The sequence below is a fragment of the Tympanuchus pallidicinctus genome, unplaced genomic scaffold (genome assembly GCF_026119805.1).
Source record: "Tympanuchus pallidicinctus isolate F22 unplaced genomic scaffold, pur_lepc_1.0 scaffold13, whole genome shotgun sequence".
Lineage (NCBI taxonomy): Eukaryota > Metazoa > Chordata > Aves > Galliformes > Phasianidae > Tympanuchus > Tympanuchus pallidicinctus.
Window position 1 is genome coordinate 5,092,769 of NW_026294648.1, and position 14,294 is coordinate 5,107,062.

A 14,294-nucleotide genomic window follows, 5' to 3' on the forward strand; every position below is an offset into this window, starting at 1 on the left:
ACGATAAAATATAACACCTCTTTTGCTTGCAATGTCATTACTCAGACCATGCTAAAGACAGGCACAAGGAGACCAGCTGATGACTAAAGAAAAACATTCTATTTAATCACAATATGTACATCCAAGGTACAAATCACAGAGCTACATTTGAAAATGCATTCATAACATCACTCTACCACTGTTAGAGTGTGCCAGACACAAAACTCTTGCAATTACTGACAAGAAGGTTGCTCTAGCTCTGGACAACTATCTGACAGGCATCAGGTGAGAGGCAGACAAGAAGGGGAGCAGGACATATGGAGGCAGGTGGTTACCCTAGTCCTCAGCTCTGCAGCTCCCCTTGGCATTTGTTCACTCCCTGCTTACCTCTCCCAGGATCTCCTGGGTTCCACTGCAGTTCTGACCATTTTTCCTGGCCCATTATGCCAGGCTAACGCAAGACTGCTCCCTACATCATTATTTTATATTGAAATGTTTTGCACACAAGGCATTTCAAAGATGCTATTAGGTCCATTAGCAATGTAATGTTATTTTACAGTTAGGCAAGCACTTCAATTCATATTGCACTGGAACTGTTTTAATAGAGTAACTTGCCTGAGGTCACTGATGAAGCCAGTGGGAAAGCTAGGAAAGCAGCTCTTGATTGCAAAATCTTACTAGCTGCAGGACCATCTCTTTGCTCTTTTGTATTAAAGCAGAAAGGATTTAACATATTGAATTCCTGGTTGTTATCCTCCTTGGATTGCTTCATTTTCTGTTTCAAACAGTCCTCTCTTTCTTTAGATTCACTCTGGATCTCAATTTCTTTCATGGTACAGATGTGTTGCCACCAGTGACAAATGCAAAGCTCTCATTTTCAGCCTGTGCTGCCTGGTGACTTGGAACAATTCTACATAAAGTACAAAGTGTACCACCTGCAGGTAAATATGCATGATACCATAGCGAAGCTTCAGTACAACTACATCTCTGCATGGGTTAAAAAAAACACCACAGTACAAGCAAGAGTAAAAAAATAAATATCTGGATTTCCTCTTTCCTGCTGATGTTACCAGTGCTTAATGGATTCAAACACACTCATTAAATAAAAAGGTAACATTTCTTCTTGTTCAAAATCAAGCATAGCATCAGTTTGGCACTTTCCAGGTCTTCCATCAGGGAACAAATTGTTAACATTTAACATCTCCAAAGTGCTGCCCATGAACTGCCTTACTAACCTTACGATTGCCAGCCCCATGGTCTCTATCACCTCGGGGTGGGAAGTTTCCTATATCTAACAAACACGTTCAGCCTTGCCCTAGAACACACAGTAGGTTATTTCAGCTTTTTCCTCCCTGCCAATGAGCGTAATGGCAGCAACCCCTCAATCCACTCATTGGTAGCAGACATCATCTCCTGCCAAAAGGCCACCTCCTCTTGTGTTGAGTCCATCCAGTCCACGGGGATGCCGTAGCTCAAACCTGAAGAGAAACGAGGAGATGGTAACGTTGGGAGCTGCATAAGGAGCTTCCACTCCATACAGAAAAGTACTCACTGAGGAACAACTGCTGCAGGTAGGGCCTTAACCTAAAAGGTGCTGAGTTCCTGTCAGGAAGTTGCACTGTAATCACCTCCCGTTCTTCTGCTAATGATCTCCATTTTACACCAGAATTCAGTATAAAAGCCACAAAACACAAGAATCCTAAAAATAACCTAGCAAGGAAAACAAGGTTGGGCTCAAGTCCAGTACTGCTTTTTTTGATGTGGTAAAGAAGGTCTACAAGGTTTGGTATTCCTCCTGATTTGTTATGAAGAGACAGGTATTTGTTAAAATTCTTTTGCTCTACACTTCATTTGTACAGGAATCAAATATATGATAGTGTAAAAGTGTGTATATTAATTCCAAACTGATTTTCCAACCACATTTTCACGTGCCAACTACTTGTCGAATAGATAAAAGTCTAAACTTGGGTCACAACTAATCCTGGGTTTGATATTTCTATGTGAACTTCCCACTGGTTAGTTCACAACTCTCTTGGTGACATGTTAGAGATTGAAAACAGAGATCACACAGTCAAATCCAATAAATGTGTACCTGTATCCAATAAATGAGTACCTGCAAGGCAGATCTTCAAGCTACAATAAGGCTCTTCCTGAGTCCCTCAAGGAACAGTCACCTTTTATTACATCCCCCACCCTGAAATCTTCTGCTTGTCTTTCATCTTTCAGAGACCCCTATTGCTTAACAGTAAGTACAGCTAGCTTACAAATCCTTACATCTCCTACCTACCAACTACAAACATACTACCTGTCAAAGCTAGGCATGAGGTACACTGAAAGTTAGGATAGCATGGTTAGCAAATGGCACCTCTGCTGTGCTCTTTGAGCACTTCATAATCTAAACTAAGAGAAGTAATTTAAAAAATAAGAACACCTTAATCTACACCTAAACAACTCAATTTCCAAACTGTTGATGTTGTCTCAGTAATGACTGAGATAGAACAACTACTGCATCAAGCTCTGTTTTCCAAATATTAGTTATTCCTGCTACTGTAGTATTTCAATGAAGGAGATGAGGACAGAGTCACCAGGTGGTGCTGTCCCACATGGCTTTCAAGTTCTTTGTCTTCAGCTCTGAGCACTTTGCACTGGGAGGAACAGCAAAATAACATTGATTTACAATGCTGCCTCTTTTCCTGCAGCAGCAGGAAAATTCTCTGCTGGACCCACGCTGATTCTTGAGTTTTGTCAGACCTGCGGGTTGACATGGCAGAGAATGGGGGCACAGAGGGTTACTATCACAATACCAGGGCCCCTTCCATCTCAGACACAGTGCAAGTATGAAGCCCCTTAATAGCTAGACACTCTCCATATCTGGTTTCTCCCTAACAGCAAAATGCTCAGCAACTTTCCATTATACCACTTGGCTCAGCAGCAGTATAATGGTATTCATTTAACGTAAAGGAAATCACTCACCTGTCCCAAGGCCCAGCCTGATTCCTCCAAGGAAATGGTTGGTTAGTTTTTCATGATCCCACACAGTCAGTTCAACACAAGCATCCTTCAAGTCCTCTGTATGAAAGCCATCATACACAATAGTGTGATTGAAAACAGGGTTTGTGTCTCTTTTTACGACTCGGGTCTTTTGGTAGCTCTTCTTACTCGTGTCTGGAAGCACATAGCTTTGAGAGGAAAAAAAATACAGCAAGTAGTGTAAAATATCACATGAGGTTTCATTAGTGTCTACAAACTTTCTGGGCCTAAACAGGCCTCAGATCTGAAGTAAGGAGTAATTGGGTCTCAACATAAGAAATTCCTGTAAATTTAATGGGGAATCTTTACAATCCTTGGAGTAAAATTTCTTTTCCCAAGAAAATCAATTTTGTAAGCAAAGATTCTTAGAAAGGAAGGATGCTTAACAGATCCTGCTTTAGGAAAAAGGTTTCTTTTTTCTTCTTCTTCTTCTTATTTTTTTTTCCAAAGTGATATTTTACACTAAAAAATGGGTTCTAATTCCATCATTTGGATGCTCAAGAGGATATTTTATAATGGACACTTACCATTTCACAAAGGAGTCAACTCCAGAAGGACGCAACTGCAGAAGGTCCTTGACATCTTTGACCCAAATGTGAACTTCACCAGAGGGAGGATTCTTGGGACCTGCCATGCAGTACAACAGAAAGCTCTCATGACAGACCCAGCAATAGCTAGCAAGGCAATGAGCTTCCTCTCCGGGACCCGAGGGAGCAGTGATACGACCTCTCTGCACACCACTCCCCTGGAGCCGTGCTCTGTTGGGCACCACAGTGCCATGACCACGGTTGCAGGAGGCTCCTGACACAACCTGCCAGTGATGCATTGATGCAGGAAAGGAGAAGGAACTACTGGGGAAACCCAACCTTCTGCCTGTCCCAAAGTAAGAGGAGCTGTGTGCTGCTGCTACAGCATCACAACACCCCACCGTGCCCATGACAGCTGGCGAGTTTTAGCTTGTTGAGCTCTTCCTCTCTGTACAATTTGCCAGTAAATGCAATATGTGAAAAACAGACGTAATCTGCAGACGGTGCTGTCAAGCACTGTGGTTGTCCCTTTGTGCTGATCTCTACAATCTTGCTCTAATGAGATTACTCTTTAACTAGCCCACAAAACGATGAAGCATTACAAGCTACATACCAACATACAGGCAATACTTCTTAATTTATGAAATACATCTTACCTAGGCTTCCTGGAGGGACATACTTAATAGACAAATTCATCACTCCTCGATGATCCACACCATTTACAGCAGAAAGACTCTGAAATAGAAAGAGATAAACAAGGGCTTGTGTTAAGATAGCATGGCAAACAGCTTTTGATTCAAATACAGGGGAACAAATATACCAGCTCTGCTTCTTATAGCTGGCACAGTCTATTCTCAGGGCTACTTTGTGACTTTGTTCTCAAACTCAGTCCCTTGGAACATAACGCTTCAGGATTCAGAGCAGGGTTGCCCTTCCAGAAATGTCCAGTTGGACAAAATCACCTTTTTTCTGAAAGCCTTTATTTTATGAAAAGGGATCTTAGGTCAGACCTCTGAACACAGGAGCAGGCAGGAAGCTGTACCAGTTTTACAAAAGGTGGCATCTGAGTATTTACCTGTCAAGGCATGTCTGGCTGCATCACCTGGTACACTGGTGTCTGTTTTTTAAGGGATGGTCTTTTATGTGACAAGACAGAGAGGCAGCCACGTCAGAGTTTCTGCTGATTAGTGTCAGATCACATTTATGAAAGTGTCACCAAGTAAGACCCAAGAAGGCCTGCGTTCAGAGCACTAAACACTGTGCTAACAAGTCTAGGGCTTGTGGGTGTTTCCAGTGCTTCCCTAGGCAAGATCTGGGCTTCTAAACACCACCCAAAGATGTCTGAGGAGTCTTCCCTTCCCTCTGGCTAGGGCATACAAGTCCCAGCTGCAGGGACCACTGGCTACCAGCCAGATGCCCACTTACACCAAAGACGTGGCAGATGGGGCTCAGCAGGAAAAGCCCTGAGTTAAAAGTGCATGGCTCAAGCAGCCAAGAAGGATTTCTGCCACTGCTAAAGGCTTTGGGGTTGGGCTGGGAAGCAGAATTGCAGCTGAGATGCACTTACCCGGGGCTTCAGTGGATACCAGTTGAGTTTTCGGTTGCTCCAGTCCCAGCTGGCCAAGTCTAATTCAATCTCTCCCAAGAAACTATTACGTCCCAATGGGTCATTGTGCCAAACAGAGAGATTCAATTTTTGGATCAGCAATACCATTTTCTCTATTTTATACTAGAGGAAGAAAGAGAAATCAGGTTGCTCTTTTTTTTTTTCTTCAGTTTTTCTCACAACTGGAAATATACTACTCAAAAACTTGAATTACTCTAAGACACTTAAACCTACTCCACACATACTCTAAAGAACTGGCCCCATTCTGAACATCTCTTTTTGTGCTGCAGCCTGACAGTCAGCCACCATGAGCCTGACAATGCTTGTCTGCTGAGCACAGGGAAATTCAGTGCTTCATTCTTCATCAAGAAATAACATTTTTTCAAGAATTATTAACACAGGCTTGGGCATTGTTTAATCCTCCATGCTTTGGTAAGCGGGATCACAGGATAAGGACCTTTCTTAATAGTGCCATGTCTTGTAACTGCAAGCCAGAGAAGGTAAGAATACCTTCTTGTTCTGACAGCAGCACAGGCTCACAGTTCTCTTCTTCCAAAGGTCACTGTATAGTTTCATCACAGAAATCTTGTGTGCCACCCAAGTGAGTACAGAAGAACTTTCAATATCTCTGCCCTCACGAAACCAAGGGAAGAGCAGCGCAGCAGGAGACAGGAGAAGGAGCCCAGCAGATAGGCTCCTTCCAGACCTGACCAGGGATAGGTGCCTGCTACAACACAGGTTTTCAGAGCATGTATGTGTTCTTACCCTTAGCACTTCATTGTAAACAGGATTCACAGTCCTTTTCTTCACTGAGGTTTTCCTCTTACCCATTCTCGCTTTGTCTGGGAGCAGGTAAGTTTTAACATACCTGGAAAACAAAACCAAAAACAACAGCTGAATACTATTCAATATTGCCAAGCAAGCAAGACTTCTGGATGGTAAAATGGACTTCATGGAAGCAAGTTGACTCTGTAAGGGCAGAACTAATTGAGAAACCTGCTGGGATATTAACTTGTCTTGCACATGAAGTTATAAATCTCACTAGGGATGGATGGATGCCACCAACCTTCAGAACAGAACAAGCAGTTCTCTAAGCAGTGTGGAAAGCCAGCAAGGACATCTATCAATTTTCTGAAGTACCCGTAACTATAGCAAATCTGTGCATTCAAAATCTGGGTGTAATTAGAAGAGGTGGAATGTCTCAAGAAGCCTGATTATAAATCCCTCCTTTTCAAAATTCATATCCAAGGTTATTTTTATCGTCTTTTAAAACAGATTACCATACAATTACCATTGTGCCACACAACGGTGCTTCTTTTCAGACTTTCTTTCCACATAAACATGTGTCTACATCACCAGAGTTACTACTAAAGTGTATTCACCATGGGGAGACCAAGTTTCACATGGTTACATAGAGAATATATTTCAATAATAAAAGGAATTGCTCCTGTAGCGAGCAAGGTTTTCTCAATCTTATTCAGATATGTATCTGTGGCAACATATTTACTGATGTTTGTGGCTCTAAATACATCAAGAAGGTTAGTGGTTACTGCTAGGAAACAGCCAGCAGTCCAGAAGTCGAGAGGTAGGAAGAAAAGATGGGATTTTATGAGAAAATTCGTAAGAAAAAAAGAAAGTTCTTCAGAACACAAAGTTTAGCAGCAGAGAAGTCACGAGGAATCAAAGTGAAACATCACTCACGGGTCAGTCCTGTCTTTCTTCTCATCCACAACAGCCAGGTCCTTGCACTGGGACACATGAACCTGGAACTCACGGTTCTTCTCATCGTAGTCTAGTGCAAATTCCACAGTACCCTGGGCATCCACACTCCCAAAATCGCCGCTGTACACACTGAGCACACTGCCACTCACCTGCCAGGTGGAAGAAAAAGCTCACACCACTGAAATAAGCACTTTGCTAATCTGTTTTCTGGACCAACATGTGCATTCCTGGAGAAATGATCTCTCCCTCTGTCTTCAAGTATTACGGCATCCTTGATACAGAAATGGTGAACATCTGCAGCTTGCACAGGCAAGGGTTTGAGGACACGAATAAAGGTCTCACAAAGATGCAGTACCCTATAACAGGACTAAGAAGCACTGATTTCCCAAGTGCCCAAAGCTTTGGGAAACAGTTAAATATCACTAGTAAGAGCACACAAGTCTTATCCCTTTCCTGGTGCTACCCATACTAAGGGCTGCTATTCTGAACCAGGCTCATCACTAAGAAATATATTGACAGAACTTTAACTATCTTCATATACACTTATTATTTATGGTAGAGATAGTCACCCTATTGTCATTCAGTTTTAAAAACAGGCTACTAAGAACGACATCAGATTAGAAATATAGAAAAAAAATGACCATTACTGTCTTGTTGCTTGCTGACAAATTGCAGAGAGCTGTAGAGAACAGAAACAAATATATCCTGTCCTGAAGAGGCACTGTCCCACTTTATGGGAAAACACCTGTCACAAATGCAGAGGAAAATGAGTTTTATTCAGGTATCAACCAGGAACGAGGCACTCAAGAGCCACTTGCTTTCCCAGAACAAACTGGATTTGCCCAAAGGCCTTGAGCTTCTCTTTCCAAGGCTTCCAATCTTTCTCGAATAGAAAGTCAAGAAAAGGAAATAAAATATAGCTCCAAAAAGATGAGAATTTTCTATTGCACCAATCACTTACGATTATTGATGGGATACCATAAAAGCTAATGCAGTTTACAAAGCAAATAATTAAACTTCTTGGGACTCTTCTGTGGTACAATCATGAATATTTATCAAAAAACTTTCCTAGTAATTAACCCAATTCTTTTCTTTCTCCCCCCCGTTCCTTTTCTTTCTGAATTAAATGCTATGGTAACCTATAAGAATCTGCTAAATATCTTCTCTCAATCTGAGGAGATACATTCCTCATCTCATCAGGATATTCAACCCAACAGAGAATTCTAAATTAGATTTTCAAAAGCATTTATGTCACTTGTCAAAAAAGGCTCATTTATAGCTCCCAGATTCTCCAGACTAAAAGGACTAATGCACCCCCAAGCTAAAGCTTTTTAAATAACATATTTACTGACATTCCTGACCTTTCCCTACTAGCTTTTCTTCACACATATTCTTTAAATCTCACATATACACTTTGGAACTACCTATACTAGTAATACACCAAATTAAAGCACTTTTAAACACCCCCCCACAGAACACTGTCTCTAAGGAATCCTCAGCTTTCGTCAGCTTTCCTTAGAAGCTGAACTTCTAAACCATCCTGTTGCTATCAAATTCTGAGCTCCCTTTAATTTGTTGATTAAGTGAAGGAGAAGCTTGCAGAGGGCACCAGTCTGCAGTCCAGCCCTCTCAGAGCCACTCAATAGCTGTGTGTAATTCCCCCACCTAGAGAAAGGCCACTCCTCTCTGCCAGGCTGCAGCACACTTTGCTCCACACTTTGGAGCAGAGGCTGCCTCTTACTCTGAATTTGTCTAACAAGGACCTAATGAGGATTTCTAATTTGAGATAGTACCTGAAGACACTTCTTTAAGGCAGGTAATTAGCCATCACTGTTCTTTTAAATCAAGTACCACGCAGAAACCAACGTGATACTCGAGGCCACGTCATCCGCATCAGCCTAAATGCAGCGTCACTGCATCCAACTGAGAAATGCTTTCGAGCAAAACATACACATTAAATACCTACCGAGGAGACAGATGCCATGTCGGAGGAGTGGCTGCCAATGCTAGGAGTCTTTTTGTGCTTGCTAAACTGGAAGCTGATTTCCGAAGCCGTGTCTGATTCTGTCTGCTCAGAAAATAACAAGCATCTTTATGCTCTGCCGTATAAGCACTTCCCAACACTACAGAGGAAAACCAATAGCTCAGCAGAGTCCCATTAAGCAGAAAGCAGGTTAGGAGAGCGGAGGGGAGTGCAGGGAATCTCCCCAGAGGCACTGCCTCTGACCGGCAGCAAACGTCATCATTAACTGCCTCCAAACCACCTGGGCTCTTGGGAAGGGCACGTAGCATTGTGATTTGAGACAGAGGGAAAGACCAAAACTCCTACAGGACCAAAAGGTTGGTGTGGATTACTAGGGACCCTTTTCTTACAGCTGTTAGAATTTTTATCTTTTTTTTTTAAATGACATAAGCAAAGCATTCTTTAGGGCAAGTACTGCCAGTGTCCCAGAAAAAGATTCTCATGGACCCGACTGCTGTTTAAGGGATGCTAGGGAAATTATTTCAGTCATTTCTGGTATCTATCCTACCTCAGACAACAGGAGAGGAGAGGATCTGCTCAGTTCTTTGACTCTTTCAGGTTCAAGAAATTGATGGGGTATCAAAAGAGGTTTACTGTACGCTGTAAGTACAAATAGAATAGAGGCATCAAGATAAACTGTCAGAGTCAGGAAGATGTAAGAAAGACACTTGTTTGTTTGTTTGTTTAAAGGCACAAGGCGGGAGGAAAAGATTGTGGGAGGCATTTCCTCCAGCTCTGCCACCAGTCACTGAAGGTGAGCCCTCCCCAGGACACAGGCTGCTGGCTAGCTAATGCTGTGAAAGCTACTCTCAGCGTGCTGTCATTCCTGAGTAGGAGTGTCCAAACTCCCTCTAGTGGCTAATTCAATTTATCCACTGCCCGAAGCACGTGTAACTTCTTTGCTCTACATCCTCCAGCTATGTAGGTTTAATTTAGAACAAAAGCATGCAGATCCACCCCCCATCAAAGAAACCTCACATTTCCATCTCATTGCATGTGTAAACAATATTTCCCTGTCCAAACGATCTGTAAAATACTTAGACCTATAATTTCACTGCTGCAACCACCTCTCAAACATACTGCTAGATGGACAAAGAGGTGGAAATAGTCTGTTATATATAAAAAAAAAATCAGGTTCAAAACAGGACCAACTTCCACAACAACCTAAGAAGATGGCCACTGAACTGCTTAAATGTTTAAATAAGGCCTATCTGCTCCATATTTATCTTTTCTCAGTAACTTCCTCGATGAATATCATTCCAAAATGACTGGCTTGTTTTCAGATGACATACGCACATATACATCATTGCTGAGCGTTAGCTGTGATGATACACTACTCAATGCTCAGAATACCAAAAGGCTGTTTGATATCTCCAACAGCCAGTAAAGTGTTAAATAGCCTTTTCTGCAGGCTATTTGTTATACTGTAAACAAATGCAACTCGGTAGAAGGTTTCCTAGGATGAGGTTTGTGGCTCTAAATAAGCTGCAATGGGGAAAGGCTAAAATCTTTGTCATCTGCATGAAGACTACATCACTGAATGGCAATGCACGTGGGACTTGAAGCTTTGAGCCATCGTGTTTTATGACTTGCATTGCTGCTTCAAATGACAGGGCATACATTTGCACAAGGACAGCGTGGGTCAGTTGCACGCAGACAGGTCAATGCAGCATGCCCCATTCACCAGCTGCTTGGGACAGCCCAAAGGGGACTCCCCTCCATCCCATAACAAGGGATCAGGTTGACTTAAACTTGGCCTTATTGTTTCCTCTAAGCTGCTTTACCCTACTCTGGGCAACCCCCAACCTCCCCAGCTCAGTCCCAGCATACTTGGCCATACCCCTTTGCTTTTAGACAAGCTCAAGGCTGTTTTCTTGAGCTTGGCAGCTTTCCTCTTTTGGGGACATGTACTGGTTTTCCTGGCCACAGAGGCTGCTGCCGTCTTCCTTCAGGCCCTCTCCCTTGGCTGATGCTTTCTTGGGCTACTTGGTGGCACAGACAGGTTTCTTGGCCATGGGCTTCTTCAGCTTTTGCTGCTGCTTTCTTGGTTGCCTTCTCTTCAGTTTCTCTTGGTTTCCCCAAGAGGAACTGCCAACATGAAGTGTGTCCCAGCTGGTAGCTGAGGAAATCAGGCTAGCAACCTGGGGCTGCTCTGGGAAAGGCCCAGATATAGGCTCAAGAAAGCATGTGACAGCAGCCTGTGGCACAGCTCGCATGCTGGATGCAAGGTCTGCTACGTCTGATTGATCCACTGAGCAGGCTGCCATATAGGTCCCATGGTACTCAGTGGTGGAAGAGGAGATGAGGTTCTTGCCAACCGTTTGAAGCCTGTTTGCGTTTTGCTGCGCACACTGAGTGACATATCATCAATCTAGCTGTAATTTCCTGGCCTTGAATTTAATTTTAGGTACTATAAGCTCTCTAATTTGATGATGAAACAATATGTCATTTTCCTTGCTTTCCTTCCTTCTGTTCTAGCACAGAAGCACCAGGGATGCAAAATTCATACATAATACATTGCCTTCAAGAAACTTAAACTAAAATGCAGAAAGAAAAGCATTACTCACTCTCTGTGGTTGTGTAAATGTTCACCATGCTCTTTGCAAGATTAATGCTGTTTGCTTGGGCCGAGGTTTGAGCAGCAGGAGAATGATCTCCATCTTCCTCTGGAATATATGAAAAGTCAAGTTGACATAGTGAGTAAACAAACACAAATGGGCAGAATGTCAGCAAGCATGAATGTCTCTCTCCCAGCTACTCCTTCTGCTTAGTGCATGCTGCAGTTGTACAGTTACACAAAGTTGCTTTCAAATCATTGGCTGCAACATCTCTCCCTGAGAAAAGCTCTTTGCACTATGATGAGAAATGTAAACACTGGAGTAACCCAGACCCCAAAAGAGATTGACACTTAGAAAGAACTTCCAGTGGAATACAGCCATCTGCTAATATCAATCTGTAACAACTGTAATAATAATGGAAAAAATACCCTGAGCAATACAAGAATGACTGGTATATAAAAGAAATGCTCACGTTTACCTGAAATGCAACTCAAGATTTTAATGGAAATGTTATAAAAGGTAGGAAATAAGCCAAGAAATGACTAAGTCAAAATAAAATCAGCTAAATGTATGGAAAATCCTCTCAAATGGGTCTCAATTAGGTACAAGAGGATAAAAGATGCAGAAAAAGGAGACATGGAACTCTCTTTTCCTAGGTCTTTGCTTGGCAGGGAAAGGAGCTGTGGGCAATCAGAGCTCACATTTTGTTTTAACATGAACTTTTGCCCATATTATCAGTCCTTACAAGAGCCTGTCAAACCCAGAGGAAAAGGCTGATAAAGTGGTAGTACTCCACTGTGTAGACTCACTATAAAGTCCACTCCAAAGTAGACTCCACTGTGATGGAGAATGTGGTATCAGAACCCACAAAGCCCAGACTCCTTGTCCAGTCCATTCTGTTTGCGGCTTACTGGTGGACTCCCAAAAGGCCCAAAGTGTCATTCAAATCCTGACTGCCAGTAGCCATATCGAAGTAGGGCAAAGGTCAATGTATTTATTAAACGCTTTGCTTCAAGTTTTATTTCTGCTATTTGCATCAGACCTATCTTTACCAGCACAAGGAATTCTGGCAGATCTGCATTTGAAAAAAGTGTAGCGCTCTCAGTTAGTAAAGTTCCTGCAACCTGCTGTAGTCAGGGCTAAAGAACTGGAGATCTGTCCCTAGCTGAGGTGCTTGAAGGCAAAGTATGAGAACAGGCAGTGGTGAGAAAGGCAAAGGGACATCACATTGCCCAATTTTACATCTCACTGCACTACAAAGAACAGTTGTTTCCATAGCTGCTGGTTAAACACATTCCACACATGCTAACCCTGTACCAATTTTAATACAGTATAGATGTAGAAGGAAAGAAAACATGCAAAATTGGAAGCATTAGGGAAGAAAACAGGCTTAGAGGTGACACTCAATGGGGTTCCCCAGGGTGCAGTTACAGCCCTCAGTACCTGAGTGAACAGACAAGTCCATCTTCCGAACAGCTTCTCTCCCTCCAGCCATCACGCTGCCTGTTGGCTGTTCTGAAGACTGGCATGTATTTTCCTCAGGTAGCTCTCCATTTATTTCCATGTTGTCATGAGTGCCCACATCAGGTCTTTGTGCTTTCTCATCATTTTTGTCACCACCTGCAGGCGCAGGCTCAATCAGTGTCTGCACCCTGCTTGCCAAAGAGCTCTCTGTGCGCTTGCGCTCCTCTGCCACAATCAACTTCTCTGTAGGCGTCTCTGGCTCAAACATGCTGCCAGATACTTCCTTGGTAGGAGACTCGATTTTGATGGAAGGCACTCGCACAGGCAATCTGGATTTCTTGGAGCTGTGCTGTGCTGCCTTCTCTTCCTCTGGCACTGACGGCTTCCCACTGCTTTCGCCCAGCGAATTATTTCTTGTAACCAGGCCTCCTTTGCTCTTGGCATATGTAGACCTCGGAGCAATGGAAATGGATCCCTTCCTCACAGGAGCTACATAGCTTGGTTCCTCCTCACTGGAAGATAAAGTTATTGTCCTTTTGTAAGGGCTTCTTGTTTTAGTGAAGGCTCCAGGTTTTTCTTCACTGTTCTGGCCATGGTCTGACTGCACAGAGAGCGAGCGGCACAGCTTGAACTGCCTGCCATCTGCCTCCAGCGAGCCTGGGGACTCTGGCACACTTCCCATCATCACCGAGTCTGCTCCCTTCTCCCAGAAGTTCTTCAAATTCTTGAAGTGCTCACGATCAAGGCCAATGTCCTCCTCTTTATTACTCATTGATGAGATTGTGTAGTTCACGCCTGGCTTCACTGCCTGGCTGCTTTCCCCTTCTGTAGTCAGCAATCTCGAGCTTGCCAGTAACTCTCTCTTTTCAAGGTTGTTCTCTGCTGGCCCCAGGTGATTCACAAACTGCTCTGATCTGGAGAGACTTCTGCTTGGTTTCCTCTTAACAGGTATCTTGCTGGGAGCATAAGCTGCTTCGGGTGCATTTTTTGGTCTTGCTGTGGTGCCAGCGGCCCCATCAGCAGCTTCTCCAGTTGCACAGCTGGGCTGTGGCACAGCATCGTCTGAAAGCTTGGCAGGCGGTGGAGACAGTCCATTACCTACAGCAACAACAAATGCTCAAAACCCATCCCACCACACCATATCCTAACTCCCTGGAAGGTCTGGGCTGAAGGTCCTCAAAGGGAAGCCAGAAGGACTTTCTAGAAACCACCAATATGTTCCCAATTCTTTCCTATTTTGAGAGTCCAGCAAGTTCCCTTTCATGTGAAGGAAAAGCCTGAAAAACTCAGCCCTTCTTTTTGCACCAAGGAAGGGAAAAATTTCACTGAGCTCTAAATTGTTGCTGTGAGTTGGGGATTTGTTCACAGCTTCACATTCTGCTTGA

General features: G+C 43.3%; 1 protein-coding gene across 5 annotated transcripts in view; it reads right to left on the minus strand.

Moving 5' to 3' along the window:
* Window positions 1-77: 77 nt before the first annotated feature.
* LOC128076137 (synaptotagmin-like protein 2) overlaps window positions 78-14,294 on the minus strand; it is a 34,677-nt gene continuing 20,460 nt past the window's right edge. For all 5 annotated transcript variants that reach the window (XM_052673491.1, XM_052673492.1, XM_052673493.1 and 2 more), the window contains 11 exons: window positions 12,889-14,007; window positions 11,455-11,553; window positions 9,396-9,487; window positions 8,831-8,932; window positions 6,844-7,013; window positions 5,908-6,010; window positions 5,104-5,265; window positions 4,193-4,271; window positions 3,537-3,636; window positions 2,953-3,158; window positions 78-1,457 (listed from right to left, as the gene is read on the minus strand). In XM_052673491.1, the coding sequence (XP_052529451.1) occupies window positions 1,312-1,457; window positions 2,953-3,158; window positions 3,537-3,636; window positions 4,193-4,271; window positions 5,104-5,265; window positions 5,908-6,010; window positions 6,844-7,013; window positions 8,831-8,932; window positions 9,396-9,487; window positions 11,455-11,553; window positions 12,889-14,007 (2,378 nt within the window). In that variant the 3' untranslated portion in view covers window positions 78-1,311. The remainder of the gene's footprint in view (window positions 1,458-2,952; window positions 3,159-3,536; window positions 3,637-4,192; window positions 4,272-5,103; window positions 5,266-5,907; window positions 6,011-6,843; window positions 7,014-8,830; window positions 8,933-9,395; window positions 9,488-11,454; window positions 11,554-12,888; window positions 14,008-14,294) is intronic.